This window comes from Rhipicephalus microplus, chromosome 6 (genome assembly GCF_043290135.1).
Source record: "Rhipicephalus microplus isolate Deutch F79 chromosome 6, USDA_Rmic, whole genome shotgun sequence".
NCBI classification, from domain to species: Eukaryota; Metazoa; Arthropoda; class Arachnida; order Ixodida; family Ixodidae; genus Rhipicephalus; species Rhipicephalus microplus.
In genome coordinates, this window is record NC_134705.1 from 28,987,198 (window position 1) to 29,002,972 (window position 15,775).

A 15,775-nucleotide genomic window follows, 5' to 3' on the forward strand; every position below is an offset into this window, starting at 1 on the left:
GTTGCGTTTTGGATCATGCCGTTGAGCAGGTTTGCGCACACCTTTATGTATTCCATGGTTTCCCGGCCGTTGGCTTCTAACTTCTGTCTGTAGTCATGCCAGTCCACAATGTGTTGTTGTCTGCTTTCTTTGATGTTGCCTCGAAAGGGGATCACTATCTCGAGGATCTTGTGATCACTTCCCAGTGTTTCTTCGGTATTCCTCCATTTCGACCTGAGTGGTCTAGTAGTTTCACCCAGAAAAGTCAGGTCCAGGTTTGTGTCACGTCGCATTGACGCTAGTACGTTCCGTGTTGTGGTCTCCAAATCATTAATTAGTTGGTAGCCAATTTCTGTCATGTCGTCCAGCAGATATTTTCCTTTTTCATTAATTTTAGGATAACCCCAGAGCTTGTGTTGCACGTTGAAGTCACCCGCGATGATGTTGATGTTATCCCCCGCGATCTGCTTCATCTTCTGGATGAGCACCGTGTACTTTTGCTTACATTGTCTTGGGTTACTGTATTGACTAACTATCATGACGCTCGTGCGCTTCTTGCGTTTACCGACCACGATCTCAGTTGCCACGTGTTTAATAGCACTCTGCGGCATGAGATCATGTTGTACTACGATAAGTCCTTTCTTTACCAGGGTGCAGACTCCCCTTCCCTTCTTTATTCCCTATCCTGGGTGCTAAGGGGGGGAGGGGGGTTCGCAAATGATCTGTACCCTGGTAGTGTTAATGTTTCGCTGCAGAGTGTTTTTTGTACGATGATGACGTCCGGTGCGTCTTCTGCTTGTAGTATGTATTGTTGGAGCTGTGCCTTCTTCTTTTGAAAGCCATCAGAGTTCCACTGCCATATTGTGAGTGTCCCGCTTTCTTGTTTTTGTGCTTGGTGGTAGCCTTGATTTTTCTTTGGTGCGTTATCCATTATGGGTTGTTAGGTTCAGTGCTGGTTGTAGAATAATTTTTTGCTGCAACGAGTGCTTCGATGATCACGTCGATCTTGTGGTCGAGTGCATCAAGCTTTCGCTCAAGTGTGTCTACCTTCTGCTCGAGTGCTCCAACTCTTCACTCGTGTGCGCCGACCCTCTGGTCCAGGCAGTCTATTTTCGCCTCCCATTGGTTTTGCTTTTCTTCGAGTTTGTCCAGTCTCATGTTGATTCCCCTTTCTCGGGCTCCATCGTGTGCCCTTTTCTTTGGTGCTGACCCAGACCTGTCTGCCTCTCCTGTTTCAGGTTCGGTGTTTTTTTCCGTGCATGGTTGCTCTTCCATTTCGATGTTGTCCTTTCCTGCCTCAAATACCGGTGGGTTCGGTGCTGGGGGTTGAGGGGCTGCTTCCCGTACCTTTGGCTGCTGGGATGAGTGCTCCCTCTGTTTCGGTGCTTGACTGTTCTGCGCATTGATGAATGAGTTAAGCCTGGCAATCAGTTTGGCCAAGCTCCTCTTCAGCTGCTCGTTTTCTTGCTGCAGCACTCTGTTGATTTGGTCTTGTGCAGAGTTAGTGTGAGCCATTTCTTGGTGTCTTGTGGCTTGGATCCAGTTGAGCTGTCGCGCTGGTGGTTGCCTTCCCAGGTTGAAATTAATCTTCTTTTGTGTGGTAGTTCTCCGGCTTGCAGAGCGGCCTCGTCTTTTATCTCTTTACCTCGAAAGGCTCCGCCCTCTTTGAATTCCAGACCTTTCACCCTGTTTTTCTTGTTGTTTCCATTGTCGTCGCGAAGGCGGGGGCAAGTCCGGGAAGTCCGCATGTGATAGTGTTGATCTTTCATTGTTCTTTTTCTCCTATATGCGCTAGGTGACGACAAAGGGCACCTTATATTTGCGTGTGCAGCCCTCCGTTCCCACGGCATGCGCTCCGCCGCATGGCTTGCAACATGGCTTGCAACATGGCTTGCATTGCCCGGCGTGTTCGGGTGCTGGATTCAGAGTGCCGCACGCGACACAAATCTTGGTCTCCGGCGTGGGACACACATTGGCACGATGTCCAACTTTCCCACACGTTCTGCATACATCGTAATGTTTCTTGTAGAGTCCGCAAGGAACTCTGCATGGGCCGCACTTGACACTTCTCAAAACCTTGGTTCCTTGAAATAAAATTACCACTGACGCTGTGCTTCCGATCCTGTGTGCTTCCAGCGCTGTTGGGTTCGCTGGGTGCACAATGTCATTCTGTATTTCTTCATCTGTAGCGTCTAGCGCTATGCCTCTGATAACCCCTTTTGCCGTTCTGTGCGGGGCGGTGCGGTAGGCCTACGTTTCATAGTTTTTGCCCCCGATGAACAAGGAGCGCACGGTTGTATACTTGTTTGCCCGCTCTTCATCTGGTGTGCTTACCACGATGATATTTTGCGTAGGATTTGTGCAAATGGTGTCTTCCATGGCATGGTTTTGGTGACGCTCGCTGCTGTAATTACCGCTGATAGAACGACGCTGACCTTAAGCGTTGCGAGGCAAAGCCCTCCTCTTGGTCTCAGAATTATTTTCTGCTCCTCTTTCGGTAAGTTTACCGGTAGATGCGACGATTTGGTAACCCTTGCTACGATCTTCTTTGCCCGACTTTCGCTGAATTGCAAGGTTGACTTGTTTTGAGTGTCCTTGCTAGCCCGAGAATGGAGTTGAATTGGACTTACTTGCTTCGTTGCAGTAAATTTCCAGCCAGCGGTGTCTCTCGAGTTCAAGTCGCTGCTTTAAACTGTAATGGCGGTGCGGCCAGCGTTGTTGAGTACCTCCGTAGTCCTCGATGGCGCAGTGGTGTTGTTGCTCTTGTCGGCGCCAAGTTCCATGTCTTCCATGGCGGGGGCCGCAAAAGGGTTGTGGGTCACTGCAGCGTTGAGTTGTGATGATGCCGAGGCCATCTTCGGAGTCAGGGAGCCGAGCGCAGCGGGCGCCGAGGGTGCCAGCGCCTCCGGGCGGCCGACACAGCTGTGCGCCGCGGCCGACTCAAGCTAAGCCTAGGCGAGGCCAAGTAGGCCCAGCTCCACGCTCACCGGTAATCGGCGAAAATTCGGAACTCACTTGGTGATTCGGGCCAAGAAATGGTGTCAACAGAGTCCAGAGATGTTCATGGACATGGTGGAGTTTAAATCCAGTCAATTAATAGAGGCCCGTTTGGAATAGAATTAATAGAGGCTCGTTTGGAAAGGCATAGAGCAAGTTACTGCACAACAATGAAAAAATTATGTGAGCCACGTAATAGAAGTGGAGGATGACATAATGAAGATTGATCACATCATTGATGATGTCATTGATGACAACCAACGAGTCGTAGTGATATTGGATGCTGACACGACGAGCAGCAATGAAAGCAGCATGAATGAAGATGGTGATCAGCCTATCCGTTGACTGGTTCCCGAGGACAGTGCCACAAGTACTGTGATATCGCGGTCACCTGATTATCAGACATGTCACTTGCAACAGCTTTGGCAACTGTCACTATGGAGCGTTGCACATAACCGTCCAAAAGCCGTCACGGTGTTTTATTGCCATTGAATGCAAAATAGCAAATCTTGAAAACTTACTCGCCAAAGTGTCGAGCAATGTCGTGCACCCTATTTCGAAGCCGATTCTTGTCACCGCTGTGTTCTTCTTGTGTCGCATTGCACTTCAAATACATCTGTGCTCATATGCACCATTTTCCCAGCGACACCATGCTAGTGTTGCCTTCGCGGCTATATTTTGAAGGCTTCATGTGCTCCCAGTCACGACTGCCGCGCCCTTCGCCAGCTACAGCTCCCAGTGCTGCGTGTTTTAATGCCATCGATGCCGGCATGACAACTTAAAATCCGAAGCATCAAAGTGCAGACAGTGTTGTGCTATTTACTTGAAAGTCATCTCTTGTCACCCCTGTGTTTTTCGAGTGTCATACGGTTGCTTTGCCTCGTGGCAGCTACAGGTACAGCTTCCTGTGCTGTGCGTTTTAATGTCATCGATGCCAAAACGGCAACTTTAAAGCTGAAGCGTTGGAGTGCAGACAGTGTTTTGCTTTTTACTTGAAAGCCATCTCTTGTCGCCCCTGTGTTTTTCATGTGTCATATGATTGCTGTTCATTCCGTGTATCATACGTCAGAACCAGTTTATCATCGCATAGCACTTTTTTCTTAAGTTTAAGAGACACATCCGCAGATCATGCTTTCATCGAGTGCTGTCTTTATGTGCGGAACACAAGCATCCTCCAGAGTAGAAAAGCAAGAGCGCAGTTCATGAAAAATACAGACAATATGATTTAGCGTGCTTATCATTAGAACTGCGGGATGGCTGGTTTGAAGCAAGCTGACCGCTGCCGTTTTGCTTGCTGTTGTCCTTACAATCACTTTTCTCAAGACTTTGCAGTTCGACTGAGAGGAGCTTGCTTAGGCTGCCAGGAAACAAACGATGAGCAGCAATGTTTTTATTGGTAATGCTCTCGACATATGGGATCCATGTATGATGGTAATGAACTGCAACATGCCGAGGTAATTCCTGAACAATGATGTCGCAGTGCTTGGACGAGAACATAGCCTTTTCACACCGTGTAACTCCAGGTTTTAGATGTGGAGGAGTGCATTGTCACAAGGTTGTAAGAGAGCTCTTGCATCATCTGATCAATGAGTAGGAATGGGTTTCGAAAGTATTGATGCTCCTGGCGAGTTTTACTCTTAAGGTATTTCTGCAGCACGTCTATCTACAAACAATAGCGCTTATCACAATATAACTTTGGGATGTTAAGATGGGTCAGGTGAACTACTGAGCACCAATCTAATGTCGAACGTTTACTTGTCCTATTTATCCACCAAAGAAAACTGCAGAAGTAGTATAGCAGAGGCCTTTTTGACTGCATGCAGCTTCAAGTTTCCTTCCGTCACGTGCCTCGTGATTCAACAATAATCAGTTAACAGCTCATGTGTTCATTCACTCGTTGGGTCTTGCATCTTGTGCTTCCTAATTGCTAAGTTTAGTGGGCACAGTGCCTGGACTTTACTGTGGAGTGCTGCAAGGTTCAGTTTTCAAACGCCCTCTTGTTTGTATTTTTTAATTGGTGACCTTCCTTCATGTGTGTGGTCATCCATGCAACTTTTTTTCCAATGGCTGCACGCTTGCTAACACCCATTACCAGAATGGACAAGTTGTGCCTCCATAAGGAGGGTGCCTCTTGTGCACAACCTACAAGAGAACAAGATTCCAGCTTCATTACTTGTATTTTTACCATACTTATGAAATGACCTTACTGTACAAGTGTGCAAGCTCGATCGAGCTGCTTTTGGATCATGACTGCATATCTACATCATTTTTCAACCGAGGCAATATTTCAATGTATTTTAGTCTGCTTTTAGTGATCCATACCATCCTTTGCGTTGTGTTCGTTGCTTGTGACTACATGTCTTGTCAATGTTAAAGTTGCCGTGTTCCACCATGTGTATCCCTCTAAATGTTATTGCTTTTCCTTAATCTATTCTGAACTTCATTTCTTATATTGTAGGCCACCTTCATGCCTTATTGTAGCAGGGGCCTTAAAGGATGCATAAATAATGGTGATAACAATATGTTGGAATCACATCAATTCATATTGATATGTCCACATGCTGATGCTAAGTGACCCAAGTTGATGGTAGAGGTTGTATAAAAAGATATAAAAGCTCTTGGGACACTGTATCCTGGCATGTTTTACATTCACACATACGAAATGGCAAAGCCATATGTGTTGAACAAGCTGTGTTAGACACAATATTAATGAGAATTATTAGGCAATGATACCAAGGAAGGCATAGGGGAATGTCAATAAATGTAATTGCAATCTTAAATGTGAAGAAAGAACAGTGGACGAAAAGATAACTTGCCACCGGCAGGGACCGAACCTGCAATCTTTCAATAATGCGTCCAATGCTCTACCACTAAGCTACGGTGGCGGTCGTCCCCACGTCCACTTTTTTAGGGAGTATATATATGCATTAAACGTGGGAGCATCAGTCAGCGCCGCCTGTTGCCATGGGGGCGAGTGTGGAACACTTTTTTTCTGCCTGTTTGGTGTCACGCAGCACGTGATCCCATTACAAGCTGGCAGCTGACTTTGCATACTACCTGAAGGCACCAAGTCTGCCAGAACGAGACCCTCACTATGAATGAGGAAAGAAATGTAAATTTAAGGGCTCATTTTCTTTGTACTTTGATAGTAAGCTTTAAAGATGAAAACTTTGTAGAAGATACAGATGGTGTGACTGGAGTAATGTTTAGTTGCGAATAAGTAGGATGGCCTCTGGGTACTCATGTCTTTCCGAGCTGGAAGAATAACTGAACTAGTTACCTTACAGTGTCGCCACAAAATTAACAAAAAACCTGAAGGTGCGAACATATATGTACTGGTGCACTTGGGGGCACTAAATACGTGCATTCAATCTTCTCACAACATATCATTCAATTGAAGAACAGAATGTGCTTTTGTTGAGCTTTACATCTAATGTATAAAGAAGCCTCAGCTATTTAGTGCATCCCGTGCGCTCTGTGTATCATAACAGTGGTACCATTGAGAAACTGCACGTATGCAAACACAGGTGTGACAGCGGCTAGGCAAATGAGAGGGGGGGGAGCCTCAAATGAAGTGTGGCTTTCCTTGAGGCGTAGATTGATACACCGCCTGATGTGGGCTATATGCACTTCACCACAACTAAGTAGAACTTCATGCGCAGTGCCACTACCACAGGGCATGAGTGAACCTTGAGTGTGAAACGGCGAGCGCATAGGTGGGACAATAATGTTTGACACACAAGCGTAGCACTGGCACAGTTTAAATAAGCAGTGCCATTTCAGTGATGTTGCATGTTTGTTATTTGCTGTTTATTGCTGGTTAAGTGATAATGAAGACTCACTAGTTAGTTAGAGCTGTATCTGTGTTCTACGTTGTTGTCCTATTTTTTCATGATGTTTCACATTAGGATGTACAGCAAATGGCTTGCATACAATCAGTAAACCTTGAATTGTGCTTGGTATGACGGTCAGTGTTCTCGGAATCAAGCTTTCCTCTGAATCCTTGATTGTTGAGAAGTTTATAATTTGTGAATGAAAGAACATTCTTATTTTACCTAATAGTTGAGTGATATAGCCCATTCAGGCACATTGTCCACATATGTGGACACTACTACTTTGTGCATGTTCACTGGAAAAGTTGCCGCGAAAGAAGAAAAAACACTAAGATGCAATTAATTTAGTTTTCCGAAGGCATTACTATATTTTCCGAGTTACTTCACATGTTACATTCTGGAAGTGACGCAAAAAATACCATCTTCATTGGCTCACACTGAATACAACCAGTCACAAATCGCACGCATACTTCATCTTACTTGCGATTTTCTTTATGACAAAGTAGGGCATGAGTGACTTCACAGTAAACTTACAATTAATTATGAATCATTACAATTTTGGGATCTTGCAATCTGCAGGTAGGGCTGACGTCGATAGTGACTTATTTTCTGCAAGTCACTTTCGACGTCCGACTTACGTGCATATTGAAAGATCGCAAAAATTGTACCAATCCATAAGTCTGGAGACACTAATGTATTATAACCACAGACCGATTTCCCTTACCAGCACATCATGTAAAATTTTGGAGCCCATTGTAATTAAGAACTTAACCACATGTTTCTAAGAAAACATTCTGGTTGATGTTCGACATGGTTTTAGAAGAGGCTTATCGACAGTCACTCAGCTTACAGAGGTGGTTGATGATCTCGCATTAGATATTAAAAACCATAATCAAACAGACGCACTTCTATTAGACTTCAGTAAAGCATTTGACTGTGTGTGCCATACTAAAATAATTGTCAAAATTACTGCTGTGATTGGTGACAATCCCATCACTGCATAGATAGCTTTTTATCTGATCGATCACATTTGTCATTATCAAAAACATCTAATCTGCTCCTGTGCCGGTAAATTCAGGCCTCCCACAGGGCTCAGTAATGGGCCCGCTGTTATTTTTGATTTTCATCAATGACATAATGTGCATTGATTGTAAAGTTAATCTCTTCACAGATGATTGTATAATGTATCAGGAAATACACAACAGTGAAGATCACGTTTTGCTGAATAGCACTCTAACGAAAATAACCGATTGGTGTGACAGGTGGTGAATGAGCCTTAATACAAAAAAATTTCATTTTTAAATGACCTTTCATATTATGTGATGCATTGTGTTTTGTGTTGATTGTAGTTAAAAACAAAAACATTTGTCAACTGGAATTTATTTGTGTCTATGTGTCTGCTTTTTTCGTCTTAGTTGCGCTGTCTGCATACAAGCATGAAACAACTTGTCGAATTCCAAGAAATAAAGTTGGACTCATGCAGCTTACGAGAACAAAGAGCACCACCCGAGAAGCTTCTGTAGTACTGGAATCACAAGCAGTCCCCCATGGGCAAAAATGTGGGCGTATGGCAGCAGATGGACATCACTTCTTTAAGGAATTGCTGTAGCTAAAATACTTATTTCCTACAGGTCGTGCAGAAAAACTCGTAAACCTTATCTATTTAACGAACATATCTCTACCAAACCTCGCCACTTAAGCTTTATGGCACTGCCCACATGCAAGTGACTGCTCATATTATTTAAAGAAGCCAGCTGTCTCGTTGCATCGCATGAATCTGCACTGTTTGGTAACACAGTACACACTTTACGCGTATATTAAAACACACAGAACATACATTTTCAAACAAGTATTCTAATTGACAAGTGCAGTACTAACTGCACACAGCTCGAGACAATCAGTGTTGCACCGCGTATCAAGCAGGTCGCTTTCATAGTCGTCTAGCCTGATTACTCGGGATCAATCACAATCGCAAGTAAACCGCGCCCCATGTTACCGTTACAGGTAGCAGCACCACACACTCTACGCTTCCTTTATTCGTAGCGTTGTGAACGCATGAGGTCTACTTACAGATGCAGCATTAGACTGCGAGATTCTGCACTCCTCTCTCTAAGTGGTTACAAAAAGGAAATGAAGAGAAAAGTGCTGACCCCTAACACTCTTTCCTTACGAGGGCACCTCAACAGGTCGGCAGAGGGATGGGGTGAGAGAAGGGGAGAGAAAGAGATATGAAGAAAATAGAGGATGGTAGTAAGAGAACCCGCACACAGACGTTGAGAAGAGATGGGAAAGATGGAAACGGTCAGACGAGATCGAGGACGGGGGGCACCGATCTGGCGAGAGCTACACAGCACCGGAGATAAAGGACAACACGCCGAAAACCATTCAGCTGGAGTTCCTCAGAGCGAATTCTGCACGCCTAGCAAGAAATCCGCAGCGTATTAAGGCGCTATGTGTGCTCAAGTATGGCTTTCATAAAGTTACACCATGCAGAGAGAGACAAGCAAAGCACCAGAAATAGAGCCATCATTTCGTATCGAACGCAAGCGGCAGTTCGCATGTCCATAGGCATGCGTATACGAAATCTGATAAAGTGTGGTGCTTTCATATTCAATTTGGCTAGTGCGGCACTTTCCATCGAAACATAAGCCACTGAACCCTATCCCTCAAATGTCTACGTACAGGTATCTTGAAGACGCGCACTTTTACGGTGCCAAGGAGAATATTTAACTGCTTTCACAATTACAGCTCATCTTACTGCGCTATTGCACAGTGTCCTGAGGTGCTCTTGCCACTTTCACTGCAATGCACATCACTAGCAGACTACATGGTGCGGAAGGATACACTTAGATGTGCTCGCCCTCCGGATTGGTTGAGAAGGCCTGTACCTTCCACAGTGCTGCACAGAACTTCTAGAACAGAGTATAGCGTCTTCAACATTTCAAAAACCAAGAAGTAGGCCAAGATGAGTGATTTATTTCACACAAATAAATCATTTTATTGCGGCGTATGTGTGGAATCAGTTGTCATTCTTGAATGCGCCTGCTGTTGGCGATTATCCGCTACAGGTAAGCTCTCGGGGCCTCTATTTTTTTACATCGAATTTTTTATATATAGAACTGATTCGCGATCCCCTTCGAGCTCAATATATCCGTGTTCGACTGTATTCAGATCACTGGCATCCATCTTTTCTGGAACACCTGGTGTTCTAATTTTGTTTGTCTATATGAATGGAAACATTTTGTACAACATTCATTCTTCTTTATACTGTTTCTGGGTAATTTTTCTTCGAAATGTATATGCTGAATTTTTCGTTTTGTATTATTTTGCACATGCAGTGTTCATTATTGCATTGTTTACCAGTCAGCAACCATATATTGCACACTCTTTATATTTCTATTCATTCCAAAATATTCTTGTTGCTCTACAAAATATTTTTTGGAAAGTGCTTTCATTGCGGAAAATCTGGTATGGTACAATGCATGTGGAGTACATTTCGAACTGGCAAAAACGATTGTCCCGAGACAAAGAAAAAGTAACCATTTTCGTGCGTTAACAAGAAAGTAGACACCAGTCCTACAAAAGCATAAGACACAATACCGTATTTACTCACGTAATGAACCCACTCACATAATGAACCCACCCTCCCTCCGCTTGGCCTTGAAAAAAGAAAAAACTTTTTGTATGTATCTGTTCATTTTATAGCGAGTGCCAATGACAGTGTTAAATCAAGCCCTTATATCACAAAATAACAACGCAACAAAAGTTAAAACATAAATTTGCAACCATGCTAAACAATTGAGAGCAGCACAAGCGCAGACGACGTCAATCAAAATTTGAAAGTCACGCCTTTTACAGCAAAGCACAATCAGTCAAATGCAGGAGAAAACTCTTTGCTGATAGCGCCACGCAAGCACAGCGGCAAAAAAAACAAAGCGCGTGGCCTTCAAGCTGGCGCGCACACGACATAGAAACACGCTGCGTGCTTGCCATCTCAAAGGCCATGCAAAGCGCAACTGAACCCATTGCGCCGATGGCACGTTGTGCATCCGCAATGTTTGTGCGCCGCCGTTCGACGCTGCTTTTGTTATTGCGGTAGCAATTATATGGGCACACTCGGCTGGGTTTTGCTGTCAGCGTCACTCACCGTATATGTATACGTATCTATAAATATGAAAACTGAAGAAAGAAAAAAATCAGCCCGCGCTCGGTGCCCAGCTCGTGTAGATGCACTGACGCGCTTAACTCCCACGCATACTTTGCCCCGCGGATTAAGGGAGGGTGTTTAGATGCTTGTGGTTATCCTTTGATTGATTTATTTGTGGGGTTTAACGTCCAAAACCACCATATGATTATAAGAGACGCCATAGTGGAGGGCTTCGGAAATTTCGACCACCTGGGGTTCTAACGTGCACCCAAATCTGAGCACACAGGCCTACAACATTTCTACCTCCATCGGAAAAGCAGCCGCCGCAGCCGGGATTCGATCCCACGACCTGTGGGTCAGCAGCCGAGTACCTTAGCCACTAGACCACCGCGGCGGGGCTTGTGGTAATCTTTTGGAGAGAGGAATCGTGCGCCTTCGGTTTTCACCAGAGCGATTGCGTTTAGTTGCCAGGCGCACAAAGATCACTTTGCTGGCTGAAGAGTTTGCGAAAAGAGCCTGCTTTTCAAACACAGCAAAGTAATAAATGGGACACTTCTTTGCACTCATCTGTGCCTGTGATTACATTTAGTGCATCATTTTTGTTTAAACAGCGAATTACCTGTCGAGCAGTAAACGTCGCTCTTGTCCTGTGTGTGTTGTTTTTGTGCGTCATGGTTGTGTGAACAGCGTGCTGCACATTTCTATCTGCTAGCCCTTCTCAGCATTGCATTCTAAGTTGTTGCTATCGCATTTGCATGCTTCACCCTAGCGGCAAAATAGTGACTTTCTTGTTGTCGGGTTTGTTCTTGTGAACTTATTTGAACCACCTGCTGCGCATGGCGCATTCGGCCGGTACGCTAGTTACACTGGTTACAAACAGCACGTGCTGCAGCATTGGAACCGAGCGGCTGGAAGACACTTGAGCGTTGATTCACACGCTTTCGTTACGGGAGGAAACAAAAAGAGCTTCAGGCTACAAAAAGGCTTTGTTGCGCATATCACGGGCCTAAACAAGCAAAGCTGTCACGCGAAATTTTCGCTGTTGTAACTCCTGTGACTTTTTTTTTCCGCGAAATGAGCCCTCCGCCCCAATTGGCGTGAACTTTTCTGAAAAAAAAAGTGGGTTCATTACACAAATAAATACAGTAATTCCTTCCTTTTCTGCACTTGCTTTGCTTCAGTCATGCTTGAACTCACCTGATCGGCCACAATCAGAACAGGAGACGAGCTCTTCAGGCTGCCGCGTCTTCTTGTTCTCGCCATTGTCACCCAGGCAGAAGTCGCAGTAGGGGCTTGGGTTAGCCAGAGGTTTCCCACTCGCACTTCGGCCCTGCGGCTGGGGAGGTGGGGGCTGCAGAGGTGCAGGTGCCCCAATGTCCTCTGCTGTGGGGGCCCCCTGAGGCGTCTTGAGGAAAGAAAGAAACGAGTCCTGGAACTTGCGCAGCCCAGCCAAAGGGCTGTCACCTGAGGCAGGACCACCACGGCTGCCACCAAACTCCCCACCAGAGGGTGCACTGCTCGAGCTGTCCTCCTGCAAGCCACCCCACCAGTTTAGCATTATGTTCATCTTTTTGTTTTTTTCAGGAGCGAGGCTCCTTAGGCCCACACCCCGCCGTCGCCGTCGAAGCCTCTCGCCGCATCACCGCTTCCCACCCCAGCATTCCTAGAAGGTTAGCTTCACAGCTCCCGATAGACTCAATAAACAATTGAATCAGGCCGGTCGGTATGAATGCATCTTGGTAGGAAGCGCAGCGACTGTTACACAGAACACTCAAGACAACCGCCTAACTTCAACTAAACGTTTATTGCAAATGTCAGAGTTTGAACTCTGACGGTAGCAATAAATGTTTAGTTGAAGTTAAGCGCTTGTGTTGTGTGTTCTGTGTAATAGTGGCTGCACTTCTTACCAAGATGGATCCTGATAGACACTCTTTAAAGTGGATGCAACAGCTGACGCAAACACTAGCAACATCGCAGTTCCATCTTGCATCATGCCTCATATGTTCGTAAATCACGCTCAAAGTACTGAAAAAGTGAGCACAAAGAAACGTGCAACGCATTACAAGCGGCTACTTCTCGCGCATCTCAGGTCGCTGCAGCATGCATGTCACTGCAGCATGCATGTCGCCTCTGCGTTCCCGCGTCAGTCGCATGTGCAGGCTCCCAAGTGGAGCTGCAAAACTGTACTGGTTCTAAAAACGTTGTCCCACACTACCGCCTTCATGAAAGACAGCAGCGAAGTCAGGCACAAAGCCATTTATGTTCCAATTTTAAGGAACTTCACTCATCGGTTGTAATCGTACACGAAAAAACTGATCGTTTTGATATCTCGTCTAAATACCATGTAAACATGTACCATATTTACACGAGTGTAAGTTGACTCATATGTAGGTCAACCCCACCCCATCCTCGATAATTGCACACCTAAAAAAGTGCAAGTGCATTGTATAACAAAAATTTTAGTATCACTGGGTTGACGGTGATATGAGATGGTTATTGGCGTAAAGCCCACTTCATGGCCAAAGAGCACCAGTGTGTGATAATGAGTATATACAATGATTAGGCTAAGTGGCTGTATAGGGGCCCAGAAATCCTCGCCCTAAAGAAGGGTGAAACATGTAGGTATTAAAATCATGAGATTAACATGAAATGTGTGCAATGAAAATGAGCGGCACATGGTTGTGATGAACGATAACACAGATGCCTTCTGAAAGTCTTTGTAACAAAAGGCAGGGAGGCCAGTGCTTTCTGTAAAGTAGCCACCGCAGCATCAACATGCATGAGTGCATCTCATATATGTTTGTGCCCTGAATACTTGGGCTCCACTTTAGTCTGAGCCAGCAGCATGTACACATCGGTCTCTACGTGTCCAAGCTTCAGCGGCACTAACCACGGGACAGAAGAGGGATGACGTCCTGTGACAGGGAGCGAAAGAATAACGCCCTGAGCCTCACCATGAAACGGCAGCACGATAGCCCTTGAAACCGGTGAGTCACTGAAACTGCACAGTGACCACCTTCAGCCAGCGGCACCGTAAGACATCACGAACCCAAAAACATGGTCGCCACGACTCGGCCACTACGATGACTTAGTGCCGGTTTTGGGACTGACAAATGCGTTGGAAGATGTGCAGGTACGCTCGCTGCTGGCTTGAAAGCACGTCCCTTCTCACCCTATCGCTCACCTCATACCAAGTTGTTGCCGCACACTTCACTGAGCACTTTGTGTACCCTGCCAACGAGCTTTACAAGTCATCATGGTTCCACGGGCGTGTTCAGCTACCGGGCAAAAGGGTCCACACGTACTAATCAGGATTGTTGAGGATGGTTAAGCGCTGCAACTACCTGTCAGCTGCTGTCAAGAAAAGGCTGAATGCGACCAGCTAGTTGTCTGCATCCGCAACTCTCACTTTTCGGATCAGCTAGGCCGGAACGCGAAGCTGACGCTCATGAAGGCATGGACACAGGCCAGTCAGTCCTAAGACACCGGTGAAGATAAGGACCTGTCCCAGAATTGCACCATGTACTCACGCGAGCTCAACCTCGACACTCCGTAGCTAAGCTTATGTCATAGCCACCAGCCAAGGGCTCTCGTAAGCCATCCAGATGTGTACTCTGCGGAAGTGTACCTCACCCACGTTCGGACTACCCAGCTCAACGCTCCCCCTGCAACTTCAGCAAAAAGAAAAGCCACTTCAGGGAATTTTGCAACTCTCGGAAGTACCAACAAAACAAGCTCGGTCCGTTCACCTGCATGCCGTCGGCACGCCCGCCGCGGCAAAGTTCGTCGATGTGACTGTTAACAACTACACAGCACAGTTGAACGTCAACTCCGACGCTGAAGATCTCCTGTACACAGCGACTTCCCTATGCTGCCTGCCAAGCTCGACCAATTCGACAGTCCACTCACCGACCCTGGAGAACAGCCATTACGCAAAGCTAGGCTTTGTATTTGGCACGACTTCGGTGGCTAGGAAAAACAAGCTGCCAGTGCCTATAGATAATCCAATCTCTCACTGTGCCTCTTTTAGGACTTCCAGCACTCCAAGAAATGAAAGTAGTGAAATTTCTTGACGAACTTAAGAATCCAAAACCGACGCTGCACGCCGAGTTCTTCAATTGATTGGGCACTCTCAAGGGTGAGTACATTAGCCAGCTACAACCCGATGCCCTGAGCATGGAATGAGTATCCTGCGTTATCAGGCTGATACCCGATGCCCTCGAGCACAGGAATGGGTATCTCAACCTTGGATACCCATCCCTCTGCACGAGCTCGTCCACCACAAGCTGGTCAAATTGGAAAGCGCGGGAGTAATGCGCAAGATTGACAAGCTCGAGGTTGTCTGCCACGAGCTGGACAAATCGGACAGTGCAGGATTGACAAGCTAACTCCGTTGTGCTCTGGTCTCGTCATCATTAGAAAAGACGATGGTTCCCACTGGCTATGCGTCGACTTGACTTTACTGAACAGGGTCATTCTCTGCTAACTCCATATTCTGCCAACGGTTGAGCAAGTCCTTCGCCTTCTTGGTGACACAACAGTTTTTTAAGGCTGGATGCAACTGTAGGCTTCCACCAGGTGAAGCTTGCGGAGATGCTATCGCCTCCCGTTAAGTCGCTTGCACCTCGTAGCGCACACAGTGTATTGCGCATAGGTTGCATTTAGGGTTAACAACCATCGAGTGGTACGTGTCGCAGGGTTCACTGTCATCATCATTATGGTTAGCGCGGTGGCACCAGCAGTGACACCTGGCAGCGAGGCTGGGTGGCGGCACATAAGACATGAGCAGATCTTTGGCGTTTGGCAGCTGGCACGAACT

The 15,775-nt window shown here is 46.1% G+C and overlaps 1 protein-coding gene across 2 annotated transcripts in view; it reads right to left on the reverse strand.

The window, feature by feature from the left end:
• d4 (double PHD fingers d4) overlaps window positions 1-15,775 on the reverse strand; it is a 138,467-nt gene that overhangs the window by 56,291 nt on the left and 66,401 nt on the right. For both annotated transcript variants that reach the window (XM_075865876.1, XM_075865875.1), the window contains exon 6: window positions 12,154-12,487. In XM_075865876.1, the coding sequence (XP_075721991.1) occupies window positions 12,154-12,487 (334 nt within the window). The remainder of the gene's footprint in view (window positions 1-12,153; window positions 12,488-15,775) is intronic.